The following is a 19,805-nucleotide window of genomic DNA, read 5'->3' as shown; positions in this document are numbered from 1 at the left end:
AAAGAAAACTGTAATGAACTCTGTTGCCACCATTTGTAGAATTTGGAACAGCTTAGCCTTCTAATTACAAATAATTATTTCACTGTGATATAATAGTTGAAATGTTTAGTGGTGACTGAAGAGTATTGTACTTGAACTAGATCACCTGGGGCCACTAGATTTCCTGTCTGCTTTGTATAGTGTCGCCTTCACCTGTTGTCATTGATACGAAACTGAGAAAAATATTCCTTATTTTAATGAAAAGTGCTCAACTAACAGTTTCTTCTTGCCAAACTCATTTTTCAAAAGAAGTGTTTTTACTTCTTAAAAGCTTGATAAGCATCAGTTTTATGGAAACGTTTTTTAGTTAGTTACAAAGGTTGTCAAGTGTTGGTTATTTAAGTATATTGAAAAGAAAAATTTCTTTATTGAAAAGGAAAACTAAAAATAGGACGACAAAGTAGAAAATCCTTGATGGTTCAAGGAAAAACTGTGATTGAAAGAACACTCTTAGGGTCTCACTTGGCGTTGCCTAGTTAACTTGGATATTAACAGCTTTTATTTACGTGTTTATTTACACCGACCTGATAGCAATTTCATCTCCCTTTTCTGAATGCTGTTTGAGTGCAAACCCAACACTTCCTGGGGACTGTACTTAAATGTTTCGTTTTGGTAACAGTGTTGCTTAGTAAATTTGAAGTAAGGAGTTTTAATTTGGTTTTAGGATTTTTAAGACCAGCTCTGGTCACTGAGTATGAAAAAAAGAAAGGGGAAAACTGGAAGGCCCGGCAAGTTCTTAGTTTTGCAGCTGTGTTATTAAAAATCTCCACTAAACGGGCTTCCCTGGTGGTGCAGTGGTTGAGAATCCGCCTGCCGATGCAGGAGACGCGGGTTCGTGCCCCGGCCCGGGAAGATCCCACAGGCCGCGGAGCGGCTGGGCCCGTGAGCCATGGCCGCTGAGCCTGCGCGTCCGGAGCCTGTGCTCCGCAACGGGAGAGGCCACAACAGTGAGAGGCCCGCGTACCACAAAAAAATTAAAAAAAAAAAAAAAAAAAAAAAAAAAAATCTCCACTAAAAAGTCTTTATCTTTTAACCAGAAGTGGTTATGGTTTGTAATCAGTTACCCCCTGATTGACAGGCTTTACTGTGGCTGAGCAAAAAGTACCCTGTCTCTCATCAATTGACACTTCATCTGCACATAACAATAAGCATAAAAATTGCCACCTTCCTCCGTACGTGTGTGGGTAAGATAACCGCCAGGAGGTTCACGGAACACGGCCAAGCGGTGAAAGCTAAAAACTCACTTAAATTAGAAATCGAACCATTTGAAGCTTATGGTGTTAACAGAAATGAAGAGAGAGGAAGAAATCATTAAGTACAGCTACCAAGTAAAAATATATGCTCGTCTGAAAATCAGAAAAAACTTAATTCTAATTATCTCTTAATTAAGTTGTATAATTTTGAACTTTGAGATCTGCTAACAAAAACATTCCATTGCTTGGAGCCACCGGTGAAGAAAACCACATACAAATTCATTAACTGCCTGTTCTTGGGCAGCTTTGTACATAAAAGAGCTTTCAAGAGATTCATCACAGGCTTGTAAGATTTGGGTTATAATATTGCAAAGTATCTGCTATCAAGGATAATGAGATGTAATAGATCACAAGGATAATTTGAAATCTATAGAGAATCTCAAACTCTCATTTAGCCAGTGGTTTCAATCTTTTGAGCAGATCTTTTATCAGAGTTGATAACTATCCAGATTGACTTATTGGAGTTTTGTTTTTCACTTAATTCTTTTGAGGCCAGGGCTGAAAAATAGCGAGGCCTTGAAAGACGGAGATAAAGCAGGATGTAGGTGACCAGTGTTTTAATATAATCGTTAGAGTTATTTCTGACTGACCATCTCAGAAAAGAAAGTGCCTCCATTATGCTTATGCTTAGAGACCAACAGTTCTCAGAGTATTGAGCCTTTACCAAAAAAAAAAAAAAAAAAAAAAAATCATTCCTGATAAAGCTGCTGCTCCTAGAAAACCTACTGCTTATTGGAAAAGGCGAAACCCTTCAGTGGTTCCTGGCTGCTCTGGAAAGCACACTGTGAGCTGGATCTGGGGAGCCTGGCTACACTTGCACCCAGGACGTGCAGGGGGCGTCCCCTCAGCATGGGGCCCCCTCCTCTGGGACTTGCGGCCATGCCTCTTGAGACCCGTGCTGCAGGGGCATCGTGGGTTATGCGCAGGGACGTGGTGTCCTGCGAGCCCTGCTGGCCTGCTGGTGGTTTTGTAATCAGCTGGGTGGTGCGTGTGAATATCTTCCCTTCCTTCAGTGGAATTTTCTTCTGAAAATGAGTCTTTGGAGTACTTGCTACAGTACATCCCATAAAGCAGAGAGCCACATATTATGCCTAAAGCGCGTATGACTCTGGGTTAGACGGTAGATTGAGTTCACTGCTGCTGGTTGACACCTGGATCTCCGTGTATAAAATCAGACGTAATACCCACCAATGCTTGCCTTGCTGTTCATTTTAGAGCAAGCTTCTGCAAAGTTTGTTAGTCGTGTACTTTATCAGTAAAAAAGTTTTAAGTGCACGTGTGTATATTTATAAAATATTTATGCTGTTGTATATAAATATGTCATATATAACAAAAATGTATAGTTAAGTTACTTGTAAGTAAAATTCATGTATTCTTACACCAATGTATTATATTCATTTTAAGATATACAAAGTGTGTGTTTTAAAAGAGAGAGTTAAGAAGTCAAATATAAGTGAAAGTTCTCATGTTTTCTTCCCATAACCCTGAGGTATCCACAGAGAGAGAGACAGAGAGAGAGACAGAGAGAGAGAGAGAGAGAGAGACAGAGAGAGAGAGAGAGAGAGGGAGACAGAGAGAGAGAGAGAGAGAGAGAGACCTGTCTCACAGCTGGAGCCCTTCTGTGCAGGGCTGCCCGGGGAGAAACCGCTTCCTGTCGCCAGATTCAGGGATGGTGTCCATTCCTCCATCAGGACAGAGATGAGACTACTTGACCCTAAGTTCCCTCTGACCTTTTAGGGCTTTATTATTCTTGGAGTCACTGAATTGCGTTTCGCTCCTCTGCTGTACCCATTTGGCTCATTCTGTATTGAAGACCCGTGTCACTGCCTTAAGATCCCTCACCCCCCTGTGCCTGCACCGTTGCCACCCTTGCCAGGTCCTGTCCCTGCCCACCCGGTTCCCTGCAGTGGCCTTTCCATGGTTCCTGAGCGAGCTTTCCTCCACTCTGGTCAGTCCTCTGTGTCCTGAAGTCGAGTCTTCCTTAAGTGCCACCCTCGTTACAGTATCACACGTTTTCTCTTACTGCACACCATGTTACCACACACTTTGCAGGTTAAAACAGCACGAGGTTCTTATTTCGTAGTTCCTAAAGGTCAGAAGTCCAAGTGTGGCCTGGCTGGATCCTCCACTCAGGGTCAGGGTCCCCCTGGGCTGAAATCACTGTGGGCCGGGGCCGTGCTTCTCCCCTGGAGCTTGGGGGCCGCTGGCAGAACTCACACCTTTGCATCTCGGCGTCTGAGGTCCCCGGGCCACTCTGCTTCTAGCGGCCGCCTGGGCTTCTTTGCCACGTGGTCCTCAGGTAGCTCACACGGGGAGGCTTGCTTTCTTTGGGGCCAGCCAGGGTGTGCCTGCTTGCGACCGTTTGAAAATCTAACAACGTGTTTTTAATTATAGAGAGCTTCTCCCTGGAGGAGGCAGGCAGACGAGAGACCGCATCTGGTCACTCCTTGTCAGCGACGGCATCTGGGAGGACGTGGCTCTGACCAGTCTCAGGTCCAGCCTGATGGTTCCAAAAAGAGTCATGGGTAGAGCTGCAGCTGTGCTAGGTGTCAGGGCTGCCTTTGTCACCACGCACCTGCCTAGGTGGCTGCTGAGTCTCTGCACGGCAGTGATTGTGACTGGGCTGGACCTCCACCCGCGAGCGGGGGGCAGGTGGGAGTGGGTGCATCAGGGTAGGGGGATCCCTCCTCCTTGGACCTCCAGAGTCACCCCCGGGCCTGCAGGACAGCACTTCCGGGCCTCTGTTGGATGGGTCACACTTCATTGGCAACATTGATTTTATGTTTATTTGTGAAGGGACAATATGAGATTACCAAATAAAATATAATTTCAAGTGCTGTGAATGAAAGAATATATTACATTCACTGTTAATGAGATCCTGGTGTTGCAAAATGATTCCATGTAATGAATCCCAGGAAATCAATGAACAGTTTAATTACCGTTGTGGCAGTGCTGTGTGAGAGTATTGCTTTGGTCAGTTTTACAATTTATCAATTTTCTTTTCCTTTCTCTTTCTTTAAATTAATTGCTTTGATGAAGTAAGTATAAATACATTCTTCGTTAGCTTTTGATCTTTTTTTTAGAAATGTTTTACAAAATTCAGATTTCTTCCTCTGTAGTGGCCCCTGTATTATAAAAAATAATGGCCCCTGTATTATTAAAAAAATACACATTTTTAATGTGTATTACCGTTTACAATTTGTATATTTTTAAATGAGGCAATATTTCCATTTTGTAAATTTAATCATTGCTAAGTCTTACTAAAACATTGTCCTTTTCTCTCTGTCATTCTTTTTTTTTTTTTTTTTTTTTTTTGTGGTACGCGGGCCTCTCACCGTTGTGGCCTCTCCCGTTGCGGGGCACAGGCTCTGGACGCGCAGGCCCAGCGGCCATGGCTCACGGGCCCAGCCGCTCCGCGGCACGTGGGATCCTCCCGGACCGGGGCACGAACTCGCGTCCCCTGCATCGGCAGGCGGGCTCTCAACCACTGCGCCATCAGGGAAGCCCTACCCTTTTCAATTTTAAACAAAGTGAATTTTCTTTTTACAGTATTTTTACCTTGACATTTCAGTGACTGTGTTGCTGTCTTTTCCACTATGGTGGTAATTGATTTTTAAAACTTTTTTATAAATCACAATACAAAATATTGACCTGTTTATTTAGAGACATCTAAAGTTGTTTTTTATTTTGGTGACTCTTTTTTTTTTTTTTTTTTTGCGGTACGCGGGCCTCTCACTGCTGTGGCCTCTCCCGTTGCGGAGCACAGGCTCCGGACGCGCAGGCGCAGCGGCCACTGCTCACGGGCCCAGCCGCTCCGCGGCACGTGGGATCTTCCCGGACCGGGGCACGAACCCTCGTCCCCCGCATCGGCAGGCAGACTCTCAACCACTGCGCCACCAGGGAAGCCCTTTTTTTTTTTTTTTTTCTTGCGGTACGCGGGCCTCTCACTGTCGCGGCCTCTCCCGTTGCGGAGCACAGGTTCCGGACGCGCAGGCTCAGCGGCCACGGCTCACGGGCCCAGCCGCTCCGCGGCACGTGGGATCCTCCCGGACCGGGGCACAAACCCGCGTCCCCTGCATCGGCAGGCGGACTCTCAACCACTGCGCCACCAGGAAAACCCTATTTTGGTGACTCTAGACTTTACTAACTATATGTTGAGAAAGTTATCATGGATTTTCTACACTTTTAACTACCATAGATGTTTATAAGTAGTCTACTTTTTAAAAATATTTATTTATTTATTTTTGGCTGCATTGGGTCTTCGTTGCTACACGCAGGCTGTCTCTAGTTGCAGCAAGCGGCGGTTACTCTTCACTGCAGTGCACGGGCTTCTCATTGCTGTGGCTTCTCTTGTTGTGGAGCATGGGCTCTAGGCACATGGGCTCAGTAGTTGTGGCGCACGGGCGTAGCCGCTCCGTGGCGTGTGGGATCTTCCCAGACCAGGGCTCGAACCCATGTACCCTGCATTGGCAGGCGGATCTTTAACCACTGAGCCACCAGGGAAGCCCAGTAGTCTACTTTGGGTCTAAGATTCGAGGTCTCAAAATCGAGTCAAGAATTATTTCAACTGATTTACTCTATGGAGAGAAGCAGTTTACTGAGTTCCACTTTGAGAGCGAGAACCCTGCTGTCTGTTTTCCTTCGAATTCCCGCATTGACACCAATTACCCTTTGTTCTTCGGGTGCCGCCGGGAAGGATCCTGGATGTCGAGGACTCTTCTCCCAGTCCTGGCTTGTCGCCACACGCGGGGCGGCACGTGAGGAGCCGCTGAACCCGTGTGCAGGGCTGCTGAGTTGTGCAAAACAGGATGACTGATCCTAGAACACGGCCTGCTGTGAAGCTTAGCGGTCGATGTGATGTCTGGAAAGGGTGACAAGCCTCCGCAGAGGAGGGTGCTGCTTGAGTTTTGCGCATGTCTTGCTAGGTGGGTGTGGCTAGGGCTCCTGCCTCCACGGACTTATATTCCATGGAGGAGCTGGAGTGTGACAAGTACCGGGAAGGGAGTTGAAGGGTGATGTACCTGGGGAGGGCCTCCCGCACGTGAGATGCTCAGGGAAGTTCTCCCTAAGATGTGATATTTCAGACAAGGTCTGAAGGACGAGAAGGATCCGGTCGTGGGAAGAGGCAGAGGGAACAAAAAGTACAAGGGCCCTGAGGCAGAAAAGAGCCTGACCTGCTCAGAACAATGCCTGATGTCCAGCACGGTACTGATCATGGGTTAGGTGTGCAGTAAATGTTTGTTGAATGAGTAAGTGAATGACTGGATCTGAAATACCTGTCTTATTTTTCACTCTCGAATGTAATGGAGTTAAAGGAAAATTGGCATTTTTCTATAGTGAACACATATAGTTTTTATAATCAGAAAAATGTTTTGTAAAACTTTTTTTTTTAATGAAAGATCAGCCTACGGGTCGTGTTGTTGTAGTGGATTATTTCACATGGAGGGGCCTTGCTTGGCCGTTACCGTCTGGCCCTGCGTGGTGACAAGCTCTGCTCTGTTTCTATGTTGCAGCCCTCGTGGTCAGCACCACCTCAGCCGGATTTGCCTTGGCCCCAGCACCTTTTGACTGGCCCTGCTTCCTGCTGACTTCTGTCGGAACTGGCCTGGCTTCCTGCGCTGCCAACTCCATCAATCAGGTCAGTGTGTCACCTTTCAGCTGGATCACAATGTTGTTACTTCTTAGGTGATGATGTTGTCACATTAAAAAAAAAACAACCTTCCAAAATTGCACCTGTAGCTGGGAAGGTCCTGTGAACCTGTGTCCTACAAGGTCTGGGGCGCAGAATCAATTTGTCTTTTCTTTTGAGGTGAAAGGTTTTCAAATATTTTCAGGAAAACAGACAGGGGGGGGTTCTCTCTCTCAAAGTGGTTATGTTAAGAATATCTGCCTCAAATGACCAGGATTCGGGGTTAGGAAGTGTTTTAGGGCCGTCAGACTTTCTCCTCTTACCACTTCAGGTACATTCCCCTGAGCTCACATTAGTGTGTGCTGTTCTTTCTTTGGTTTGACTTGTTTGCGTTTTAAACCACCACTATGCAAAATAGTATATTTTAAACAAGCATATCCAGCTTAAAAAAAAAAAAATCAAAAATTCAGTATTTAGTAAACTTGGTATGTGGAATCAGAATATATCAAAAAATTAATTAGCACATTATTTTTAATGCATCTTCCCCTCCTTATTATGTATTATTTTAAACATCAAAGTGATTCTCTAAAATAGTTTCCTCCCCGCGCCTGGTCATTGTGGGGTGCCCCAGCCTTGTGGCTTTCTCATATGATGCTGTGGTGGAAAAGTCTTGGCTAAAACATAAAGAGAGTCATTTTCATCACCAGAACACCCAAGAGGAGTTGGCACGGTTTTAAAACTGGAATTCAAGTCACCAGCAGGAAAACAGCTTGGCTGCGTAGATGCATGAGTTGGTAGTCTGTAAAACAGGAGCGTTTTCATTCGGTAATGCCTGAAATCATTGTGTTTTTTACAATGTGTTATCAGCTTTGGGGAGAAGGATCAATCTATTTCAAATAAAGTTAATTTTCTGTTACAATTTTAAACATCAAAACAGCCTTACAGTGAGGTTCAAAGAGCCCTGCTCCTGTGTCCCGCCTGTAAACCATGATGCCATCTCTTCCCAGTTGCTCCTACCCTTTGCTACCCTCCCATATTCCCTGGCTGAGAGAATGATCATGGTTTCACAATGAACGTGCTTTTAATGAAAATTGGAATATAAAGCAGTACAAGCAAAATAGATTTATGTGGCTATTTTGGGGTCTAGGTTTCAGAATATTTTTTAAATTATTACTTTTATGTAATTATAAATCTGGGTCATAAGATTAAGCCAGGAAAACATTCTAGTTTTCAGGCTCCTTTTAAAAATTGAAGAACTGCATTTATCCTTGGGATATTAACTACCGTCTTCTGTTTCAATTACATGGATTTTAAATAGAGGCTTCAGACAAAAGTGTGGAGACTCAGAAAACAACAGGAAACTAATAAGCATCAAACGGTTCAGAAATCCCCCAATGTTATAAAAGATAATACAGAATGGCCTTGAGTTGGAGCTGTCCGCCTCCTGCTCCCACCACCACCAGAAAGAAAAAGGTGGTTCAGGAATTCATCACGGGGAAAAACCCTTCAGTTGTAGCAAAGAAATATCTGGAGGAAATAAATGATTTACATTTAGGCAGAAATTTTTGGAAGCTGAACATAAACCAAGGTTTTAGAAATCTTAGAAGTTTAAATGAGCTTAGATGGCTGTGTTAGTTCGCAGTCTGTAGGAAGTATGTTTGCTGCAGGGGGTGAGCTGGGTTCTGGGGGTTTTAAACTGGTGGGGTTCTTTCTGTGCTGGTAAGGGGCAGTGCCTCTCGCTTCCGTTCATCACCCCCGTAGGCTGATTTCCTCTCCCGGCCCACCTCGCACGCATACAGCCGTCCTGCTCTTCTTCTGGAACTTTCTCACAGTCCCCGCAGCAGCGTTGGGCGTGGCACCCGCCCTCCATCAGTGCCGCTGGATGCATGAGTAATTTCTTCATCTTACTGCATTCATCCCATTGCTTCCTTCCGCTCGCCTCGGACTGTGATTTCATTGGGAAGCCTTGTAAGACTTACACAATCTCAGTAATTTCCACCGCTGTCGAATTTCATGGTTATTATGGTATCAATTAGCTTCTTAAATTACAGTATTTTCTAGATAACGTCGGAAATATTTTAGTTCTAGTGTTGTGAAGCAGTCTCATGTAATTAAAATAAGGGAATGTGAGGCGATTTTCATTAGTGCTTTTCTTTAGTGTAAGCAGAACGGAGAGCACAAGGCCACGAGAATTTGCCTGAGTTTTTGAACAGCGGATAAGGAAAAAAATAGTCCTTGGAAAAAAGGAAGCGTCTCCTGCTTTTTTTTATCCACACCCCCGTAGCATGTAGGATCTTAGTTCCCCGAGCAGGCATCGAACCTACGCCCCCTGCATTGGAAGCACGGAGTCTTAACCACTGGGCCGCCAGGGAAGTCCCTTCCTGCCTTTTTAAGGGAGCTGGTGTTCAGCTGACAGAATGCAGATGTGTGGTTGGTGTGCACGAATGTTCTCCAGCTTCTGATACAGTTCTATAGGGAGAAAACGTCCTTCCATCACGCTTATAAAAGGATTCGAATAACATTTCACATTTTTTTAATACTTCTCTTAGCTGTTATTCATTTAGTTCTGAGTATTTCTTCTTCGTACCCTGCTTCTGTGATCTCTCTGTGTGAAAGTAGGAAAAATAAAGCATTGGAAAACAGTTCTTACATTTCTTTTAAGGAGGGAAAATGAGGTTTAGCTTCTGATTTATGAAGTCCTGACTAATGCATAAAGAGATTCATGTATATGTAAGAAACCACTAACATGACAATATAAAAAGGAATTACACCCATGTTTTGTAAGCCATATGCATGCTTCATTTAAAGCCATAGGGCAGGTTGAAAGCGGGAATGCCTTCCAAGGATGAAAGCAATCCATAAAATTCAGCGACTGGAAGATAAAATGTTATAGATGGCTTTGACCGATCGAATCTTGTAAAATGAGAGACCAAAAGGAAGAAGCTGAATAAATTCAAGTAGAATGAATTAATGAGTTGAAAGATAAGAATTATCAGAAAATTATCATCACAACTCTTGGCTATTTGACACAACAGATATTGTTGTAATAAGCTGTATTGGGGATTATTTTACTTGTGTTACACATACATGAATTTTTTTAATAAAGGTCAAGAGTGTGTGTCAGTAAGTGCATGTCTACAGGATGAATTTTAACAGTGATTCCATTTTATGGATGTGCCACAACTTTCCCAGCCAATCCTCTTCGGTTGCAACTTTTTGCTTCTACAAGTAATGCCACACGCACCTCTGTTTTTAAAGGACAAAATACTGGAAGTGAAATTGCTGAGAGAAAGGCTACCAGCCAAAGCATATATGAAAATGATTTAATGCTGGGATGTATGACCTTAGCAGAATACTTAATTTCTAATATTCACACAATGCTTTAGAGTTTACAAAGTGTATTTACATAAATGATTATTTAAGCCGTACAACCCTGTGGGGTAGGTGGCATTATTTCCATTTCTATTTGTAAAACGTTTTGTTTTGCCATTGAATTATTCTTTTTAAAAGCAACATTTAAAAGTTATGATGAAAATAAAGTGTTTATTGTACATCAGTGAGAAAATATAAGTAAGTAAAAATAACAGTAACATTTTTTATTTTATGTCCCCTTGTGCCAGGCACTGTTTTGTGTGTGAGTCACAGCAGAGAAGAAGCAAAAATCCCTGCCTTCGTAGCTTGTATCCCAGCACCCAAACAGATCCACTGCCCTCGTAGCCTGTATCCCAGCACCCAAACAGATCCACTGCCCTCGTAGCTTGTATCCCAGCACCCAAACAGATCCACTGCCCTCGTAGCTTGTATCCCAGCACCCAAACAGATCCACTGCCCTCGTAGCTTGTATCCCAGCACCCAAACAGATCCACTGCCCTCGTAGCTTGTATCCCAGCACCCAAACAGATCCACTGCCCTCGTAGCTTGTATCCCAGCACCCAAACAGATCCACTGCCCTCGTAGCTTGTATCCCAGCACCCAAACAGATCCACTGCCCTCGTAGCTTGTATCCCAGCACCCAAACAGATCCACCGCTCACCGTTGTGATTTATGTTACTACTGTACAGACTTTTTTCACGCACATACCTTCATATTACTTTCTCACAGAAATGATATATATATATAATATATATATTTTCTATATATTTTTTCTTTTAAGTAGTATGTCATGAATGTCTTTCCATGTCGATATCTGCTATATAGCATGATATTAAGAGTCCTATATAGATATACCGTGATTTGTTTAATCGGTTTCTCCTTATTTGACATTTTAGGGATTTTCAATTTCTGCCTAAATAAATAATGCTGAGCTGAAATTCTTGTAGCTGAATCTTTGAACATGTCCACAACGATTTCTTTAGGTAGATTCCTGAAATTGTGCCACTGTATTAAAGGATATATAGTTTTCAAAATAAAAAGTTAAAACTAAAAAAGATACGTATTTTAAATACAGCTTAATTTCTTCCCTGAAGGTCTTTTTTTGTTTGTTTGTTTCACATCAGCTTATGCTTCCGTTTGGCCGTGTGTGACAGCTCATCACTGACGCTGCGTATTAGAAAATCTATGCTGGGTTTATAGGTGGCCTTAGATGTGTCCTTTTAATTCAAAGTGTTCCGATTCCTCAGGAGGTAGAGTGGTTTTTTATTTGGGGAGACTGTTTAAATGCTTATTTGCCATTTCTGTTTGCCCATTTTGCTGTCCGATGCTTGCCTTTGTTTAAGAAGTCTCGAAGTACATAGATTGGATTAACTTTTTCTCATGTAAGGTTGGAATATTTTCTGGTCGCAATATTTTTTGGTTTTTTTTGAAGTGCAGATGTTTCATGTGTTTATACAGTCAGATCTTTTAATTTTTAATACAGGGTTTCTTAGTCTTGGCACGTGTGACTGTTTGGGCTGGAAAACTTTGTCCTGTGCGTCCTGGGGTGTTTCCCGTGCTCCCTGGTCTTTGCCCACTGGATGCTGGTGGCACAACCGCCTACTTGGCAACGTCTAGGACGTCGTTGCCAGATGTCGCTTGGGGACCACAGTCCTTTGGCTGAGAACCACGGCTTTGATGATTTCTACTTTTGGTTTCACCCGAGACCCTGGCTACAGCTCGTGCCTCGGGCAGTCTCTGGCTCACCTTTTTTCTTACGTAACCGCCCACTGATGGCTGGGGTGACCCCGTGGCCTGGTTTATGCTGGTGTTCCTCGTGTAATTATTAACAACGCCCCTTTTAACTCAGTTGAGACAAGAAATCCTGTCTCTCTCTCTCTTCATAGCCCACCTACGCCTTCCATCTTTCACTATAAATGTGGTGTGGTAAAAGCATCTTTGTATCAAATGGTTCGGGCTTGGGTTCTGGCTTTTCTACTCCCAAGTGCACCGACTGGACCCAGTCCACCTGCCTGCCTCACCTTCACCCTCTCCGTAGTTACGTGTTGGATCTGCTGTCAGGCTAATCGTGGTGCTGTGTGTGCGCCTGCAAATAAGACCAAGAATATTTTCCTCCGTTATTACTCTGCTGTCGGCAGATTGCTCAAGAAGTTTGGTGACTTGTTGTGTGTTGGAGCTCTTTAATTTTTATAGTATCCCTGGCATACTGAATACTACAGTTGCCATTTACTTTCAGGGTAACTGGCTCTCTCCGTGGGCAGCCTGGTGATTCGAAATGTCTTCCTCCTGTTGAGCCAAAGTTGGCCTCCTTATCCCTCCAAACTATGGGTCACTGTCCTCCTGTCTGTGACGGTTCAGTGTCCCGTCTTCCTTGTGACCGTGCTCCCAGTCTCACTTCCTAACTGTGGCTGACAGGCTCTTGTGGTGTTGCCGTAAAATCATTCATCTGTAGTTCATTCCTGGGGAACGCTGCACTCCTTGAGACCAGTGATTATGATTTACTGATCTTGCGTAACCATCACCTCTTCCCACAGCATATAGCAGGCCAGGAGGGTGAAATTCCAAAGGAAGTCATATTGGGAAAAAAAGGAATATTTATGGGGGAAGCAAGGGCAAGTAGCAAGAAATTTCCATAATAACAGTAGTCGCAGCTGACACTTATTTCACACTTAACCAGATGCCAAGTAAGGTTCTAAGCATTTTGCAAGGATTAGCTTGTTTAAATCTAGGTTCATGGGATTTCAAAAAATGGCTCTTTTGAAAGATGAAATAAATGATGAATGAATTCATAACCTAGACTTAGCTCTAAGAAGAACTATTGATGTTCTCAGAGACTTTATTTTGGAGAAAAGTACAAGAAAGGCACAAAATGTAAGTAGAGTTTCAGATCTGAGAGGTAGGTTATAATTAGAAAGGTAAAGGAGATAAGGTCATGTTATCTTTGGGATCTGGTGTATCAGAATGTTGAGAATTTTTATGAAAGGAAGTGAAAGAGATCAGAGGGGTGAATAAAATAGGGTCAAGAAGAGACCTGTTTTTTGTTTGATACTGACGATACTTGAGAGACTTTTCATGGCTGAAGTAAGGTAAAAACGAAGAGCTTTGGATAAAGAGCTCTGAAGTATAGGGTGGGTAGGGCAAAAGACAATTCACAGCCTTTTAAACTCTGAGAGGAGAGACAAAGATTTTCCTGGTTTCCCAGTGAATATGAGATTAATATCTAAAGCATCTTTCTCTGGTTTCCCTTTCTCTGATGTTTTTGGTTTTGACTCTGCAGTCTGCCTTGAGCGACAGGGGTTGACTTCCGTCTTCCGTGCTGGACAGAGGCGGTTAGGAAACTCGGTGTTGTGTTCTGGGAGAGGAAGGCTGATGTCAGCGAACACTGGTGATGTGACGTATGGAGCATGTCGCGTGTGTAAGAAAAATCAATATGAGAAATGTAGTTTTCTTCTGAATGTTGTGATTCGTTTGACTTTGATGTTTTAACTGTCGGGCAACTTGCGTTCACTCCGAGGCTTCTGAAGTCTGCACCTGGTGGCTTATTCACATGACTCAGATTAGCTACTGTGCTAGATCAGTTTTGCAGTCTTTGAATAGCATGTGGGAAAAAGTCTCCAACTAAATATGTTTTTTATATAAGGCAAATGATGAGCATTACTGAGCAACGTCAGAAAGAAAATGCGTTTTCAATGCAGAGTCTCTTTCCCTGCATTGATAGAACCCCAGATAGTTCCTAAATTACATTTGCTTCTCTACTCCAGCATGATCCATCTAAGTAGAGTGAGGTTGGCATTGGAATTCATAACTGCATAACTCTAGGTGAAGCTTGGCCGGCAAGTGTAGAGATGACGGTAATTTGAACACATACTCGTAGACAGTATTTTATAATTTACATGCCACCTTAACTGGCCATTATTTGATTCGCTTCTTACAACAACTCTGAGGTGGCATCATCCCAGTGCTGTAGAAGAAAAAACGTGATCACACGTCTGAACCCGATCAGACTGAGAGCAGAATTTGTGGGCCGTGGGCCTCCAGTTCACGGCTTCTTCCCCTCGCTTGAAACGAGTTAGTCCGGGCACCACGCGGAATAGGGCCGTTCCCACTGAACGAGCCACCTTCCCCTAGGTGACTGACATCCTTGCTGCGGAGCCCCGGAGGTGAAGGAACCGTCATGGGCCGGCAATGTCTCTGCCTCTAGTGAGACGGGGAGGATTTGAAGCCCTTACGCCCTGTGGAAGCCAAGTGCTCCATTAACGTTAGCGGCTATTATTGTTATTGATATACAAGTGTGGTCTGTGTCTGGCCCACTTTCAGAATCTGGTTACCGTCCAGTTGTCTCCAGTTAGGGTCATAATATAGAGAATGGGATATTTCCCTCAGTGTACTAAGAGCCTTGGGTTAGCCTTGCAAACTGTAATAGATGCGTGTGCGTGTGGATCTGCATATATATTTATTTCAAGCGTGTAATACCTGCACTTGGTATTGGAATATGTGGTGACTTGGGCTCAGCAGGCATTATTCGTCCTCTGCCACTTCATAGCCATGTGGAGTTGTGTAGTCAGTGCTGGTAAATCTAAGAAATACTGCTGAAAAAGGTTGATAAATCACAAAAGCAGAGATTTAATTGAGACACAATGGAAATCATGGAAGTGATACTAATGTAGGTTTTTGGAGTTGTGGTTCTTGGCTTGTGTCTCTGGGCAGCGGGTTGTGATTGACCGTGATGTGGGAGGTTGAGAAACTTGCTTCCTGCCTGGATGGCTCCCTGTCTTCTCAACCCCAGCAGGAGTCAGGCTGAGTTTTTCCCAAATTATCTCTCTTTTCTTTTTTTTTTTTTCTCCCAAGTCTGCAGTTACGTTTTGCCTTTCCTGATCGCGTGTTCATCTGAATCCCTTCAGCTTGTGCGCTCTCTGCTCGGAGCCAGCCTCCCTGCCCCGCTGTTTTCTGGGTCCGGTTGACTCTCGGTTGACCGATGACGCTGGCGTCAAACTTGACCGCGTGGACTGACCCTGGGAAGCCGTCTCATACTCACTCTCTCTGCCTTAGTCGCCGCTTTTAGGGTTTAACCCATGAAACATTTCAATGTTTTAGTATTTTCACTGTAAAATCAGTCATGTGATGGCTCTGAATTCCATACGGAACTTCCAGACACTTGAAAGGAATACGAATAGGAATAGGAATGAGGGTGTCGGCGACGGACAGTGGAACAGATTTGTTAGACCTGTGCTCTTGAATCCAGACTGACTTTGTGTGTGTGTGTGTGTGTGTGGTACGCGGGCCTCTCACCGCCGTGGCCTCTCCCGCTGCGGAGCACAGGCTCCGGACGCGCAGGCGCAGCGGCCGCGGCTCACGGGCCCAGCCGCTCCGCGGCACGTGGGATCCTCCCGGACCAGGGCACGAACCCGTGTCCCCTGCATCGGCAGGCGGACTCCCAACCACTGCGCCACCAGGGAAGCCCCAGACTGACTTTTGAGGATCCTTTGTTTGTTGCTATTTCTAACCAGTAAAGGAGCTCCATACTGCTTTAGGCAAGGTATTAGACCTTTAAAATTTGTATGTAAGTGATTAAGTAAATCCTAAGATTCACATTTTCACGACCACCCCAGTCCTGTCTTAATCGATTTTCCAAGAAGTTTTAGAAAATATTGTTTGGCAAGAAGGGGAAATTACTTACCTGTGTGATTAATCTTAAGGAAAATTTCACTCTGGCATTTCCTTCAGATCCTATGCCAGATTTCTCTTGGAAGCAATGATCACAGGGGAACAAAGAAATTCTAAAGGATTTGAATGATGGAATGTAAAGATAGGGTGAAACAAAAGAGAAAATTTGGTAGTTAATAAGATTTATGTATACTTGTAATATAGAGTATCTTTATACCTGAAAATATACTGTGTAACCTTACAATACTAAGAAAATACGCAGTTTTAGCTTTTATTCCAACGGAGATTTCTTTAATCCTAGAAGATATTTACCTGCTAGCTTATGAAAAAGAAAACTACGGCTGAAATAAAAGTCTAGTGTATTATCCTAACATTTTCATTAATATATCTGAGTAAAATTACGTTATTCTGATACTGCTTTTAGCAAAAATATGGTTGATGATCTAGAAAATTTCTACTGTTCATATTGCTGTTATTAGGTGAACTAATACGAAGGATTAAATGGTGCTGTGTGTAATTTCCTTAAACAGCTTGCTCAAGATACATGACTAAAGATCTCTCTCCTAAAGTTAATGCTGTCAACTCCTAATTTAAAATAATGGGGATTAAACAAGACGTGGGATGTTAAGAATTTAAAAATATCTTAAGACCAGATTCTCAGTTCTTATCAGAATATTCAGGGATTTTGTAAATTAGGGTATTAGTAAAGAACACTTTTGACTGAGCCTGGAGTCCCTCCTTGATTTCTGCTTGCTCTTGAGTAAATGACGGAATGGCAAAATAGCTTATTTAAATAAGCATGCGGTTAACCTGGAACAATTAGACAGTCCCCGGATTCAAAGTCTAACTTGTTTTCGCTTAAGAAGAAAAATCGTTCCTAAGTTTTTCAGCAGAGAGATATTTAGCCATCCCAAATGCCTCTGGCTTAAGTAAAGTCAGGTTGCATTAAACAGTGACGCTTTCCGTGAGTACGCAGTGAACAATCAGGCCTCAGGACTTTGTTTTAATGCCTTTGAAAGTCTGGAAGATGTGACTGAGCTGGCTTTCACTCGCGCGGAGTTTTGCTTGTTGTGCTGAGTTCAAGTCAAAATCGCTGAGGCGGCGGGGGTGGGGGGGAGGCTGTCCGAGTCTCCCCGGTGTCCCCCGCCTGCTGGAGAGAGGCTCCGATTTGCCGGCGACCAAAAAAGCAGGGTGCTGTTAGGTACTAGGAAATGCTGGTACCCGGTGGTCGTCTCCTCCTGAAAGTGATTTTCGGGAAGGATCCTCGCACAGTCATCGGCTCCTTTTGCCAGTGATCTGAAGGTCAGTCCCTGCTCTGAAGTAGCTCCTAGGCTGGTAGGGAAGACAGTTGTGTAAATAAGTACAGTGGAATAATAAAGCGCACGAGTATAGGGGAAGAATACAGGCAGTGCCGTAGGTGTACAGGGAAGGGGCCGGCAGTGCTCACTGCCCCCTCTGGAGGGCAGGAGAGCGTCCCCAAGAAGGGACCAGAGCCTCCAAAGGTCAGGTGGCTGTTTACCAGCCAGATGCGCGTGAGAGGGGAACTTCCCAGGCAGAGAGAAAGTCGTGAGTAAAGACCCGGAGACGGAGGCCCCGGGTGGGGCTGTGCCGTGAGATTCGGCCGGAGGACTCGGCAGGGCTGGGGCATGGCGGCCGGCCTGCCATGCTCAAGCATCCGGACCACCCTGTAGGTGCTGGGCAACCACGGCGGGTGGTCATAAAGCCATCACACCTGTAGCGGCTCTCGAGCACTCTTCAGGGTGGAGAAGAAGGAGCTGACTTTGACCCGCGGACGCTGCGTGGTCCGTTTCCTCTCCAGCCCCACCTCCGTCCACGTCCCCGTGTTAGATCGTGGCGCGTCTGCCGGGATCACAGCTGAAGTGTCATTCATTCAGCAGATGCTTCCTACAGGCCTGTGTCCTGCCAGGCCCTGCGCTTGGTGCTGGCAGCAGGAAGGTCGCTCCTCTGTTGGAGTTTAAGTGCAAAAGCCAAAGGCGGGCGATAAATGTTTTAACAAGAAAACACCAGGCAGGGACCCTCGAGGACCTGACGAACGTAGAAGCAGGCAGCGCAGCAGCGTCAGGCCCCCACCTGCATCCCCTGGGCAGCGTGCCTTCATGGTGCTTCTTCGCGATCGCAAGGATGCGTTTAGGTGGGCGATTGAGTAGTTGTAAGCTCAGCGCGGGCAGTGACCTCGTCTGTTTCTCTGGCGCAGGGAGCTCTCAGGGAGGCCAGGAAGGCTGAGGGTCGGGCCCAGGCTCGCTGACCAGGCTGCTGGTGGAGGCCCGCTGTCTGCCACCCGTGAGTCCTGTGACTCGGGCGGTTGGCCGAACCTGTCTCAGCAAAGGAGCTTGTTGAGAAAGTAAATGACGCAGTTAGTTCTTGGAGAAGGGCCTGGTACTTAGAAGGCAGGCAGGCAATGGTAATTATTATGACTTCTTCTTAACAGGAATTTATTGAACGAGGAAAGGGGATGGGGAGATTTTCTTTCTGTGACGCCAAGCTTGAGGACAGACCGGTTCAGATAATAAGTGGAGCTCATGAGAGCTCGAAGGGGCGTCGTTAGGAGAGATGCCAAGTTAGAGGACTTGATCGTTGATTTGATGTCCTAGGGCGGAAAAGAAAGGTGTGTACGCACCTGGTCGATTTCTGACATGGGGGAGTAGGTGGATAGAGTGCCATCCACCCACGACGCCCAGGTGGGGAACACAGAAGAAGGAGCAGGTCTTGGCAGAGAAATATAATGCAGTCTGGATTTGGCGGCAGCGTGGGGGGCTGGGGGGGGCGGGTAATGTTTGCCGCGCTTTGGGCATCTCCAGGTGGGGATGGGTGGGGTCAGCATCCGAGCAGGAGACAGAGGGAACGAGAACGTGGAGCGCTGGTAGCAGAAAGCGGGCGGTGGGCATCCAGGTGGGGGAGAATGGGGGCTGGGGGCAGGAAGCGGCCTGCGCCTGAGGGCAGTGGAGAGGCTGCATTCTGTGGGCTGGGACTGGTGTGAACATTTTGGGTGTTTTCTGTGATGGGAAAACAAAGATCTTGGACAAACAGAGGGCAGTTACGTTAGAGGCGTGTAGATGGATGGACTCAGAATAAAACCCCAAGTGCCCCTCTGGGTGCTGCTCTCCCCCCTCCGGCAGCCTTGCTCGGCCAGCTCCAGCCGCGCGGCTTCCTCGCCCTCACCGCAGCCCATCAGTAACGCTCCCGGCGGGGGTCCGGGGGTCCTCGTGGCCACTGCCCCCTCACAGGTGTGCACGTGGCTTCGCTCCAACTTCTCCTCCGGTGTCTCCCGCCCTGAGCCGAGGGCGGCCCACGCTCTGCACTCCCGTCCCTGTCCTCTGGCATGATTTTTGGTTCGTTGTCTGCTTCCCCCACTAGAACGTCGGCACCGTGAGAACAGAGCCTTGGCTTTATCTATTGCTCTTCCCCCAGGGCCTAGAGAACGCTCCGCTCCGACACGTAGGAGGAGCTCAGCGCGTGAATGAGTCAGTGGTGAATGTTGCTTATCGTTCGGTGGGAGAGATGGACGTCAGTCAAAAAATGACACGGATAAATGTAAAATCACAACTGTGGTGAGTGGTTAAGGCGTTCAGGGCACACAGAGGGGGCGTCTAACCCGTCCGTGAGGAAGAAGCAAACTGGAGACCTGCGCTTGGCCTCGTCGCTCACCCCGTCTTCCTGTGGATTGCGTCTTGGGGCGAGGAGGGACTTACCTGGGGGCAGATCCAGCTGTGCACCCCCCAGCCCCTTAGGCTACCTAGTGCTGGAAAGTGATTATAGACAAGCCTCAGAAGTGAGATTTTTTTTTTTAAAACCTTTTCCGTGATCACAGGGAATTCATCTCAGTTACC

The 19,805-nt window shown here is 45.6% G+C and overlaps 1 protein-coding gene across 1 annotated transcript in view; it reads left to right on the top strand.

Annotated features, from left to right (window-relative positions):
• COX10 (cytochrome c oxidase assembly factor heme A:farnesyltransferase COX10) overlaps positions 1-19,805 on the top strand; it is an 89,561-nt gene that overhangs the window by 12,478 nt on the left and 57,278 nt on the right. The window contains exon 4 of the mRNA XM_059048520.2: positions 6,806-6,930. Within this exon, the coding sequence (XP_058904503.1) occupies positions 6,806-6,930 (125 nt within the window). The remainder of the gene's footprint in view (positions 1-6,805; positions 6,931-19,805) is intronic.

The sequence above is a fragment of the Kogia breviceps genome, chromosome 19 (assembly GCF_026419965.1).
Source record: "Kogia breviceps isolate mKogBre1 chromosome 19, mKogBre1 haplotype 1, whole genome shotgun sequence".
Lineage (NCBI taxonomy): Eukaryota > Metazoa > Chordata > Mammalia > Artiodactyla > Physeteridae > Kogia > Kogia breviceps.
Note: the sequence above shows the minus strand (reverse complement) of the source record. Positions and strands in the feature narration are given on the sequence as shown.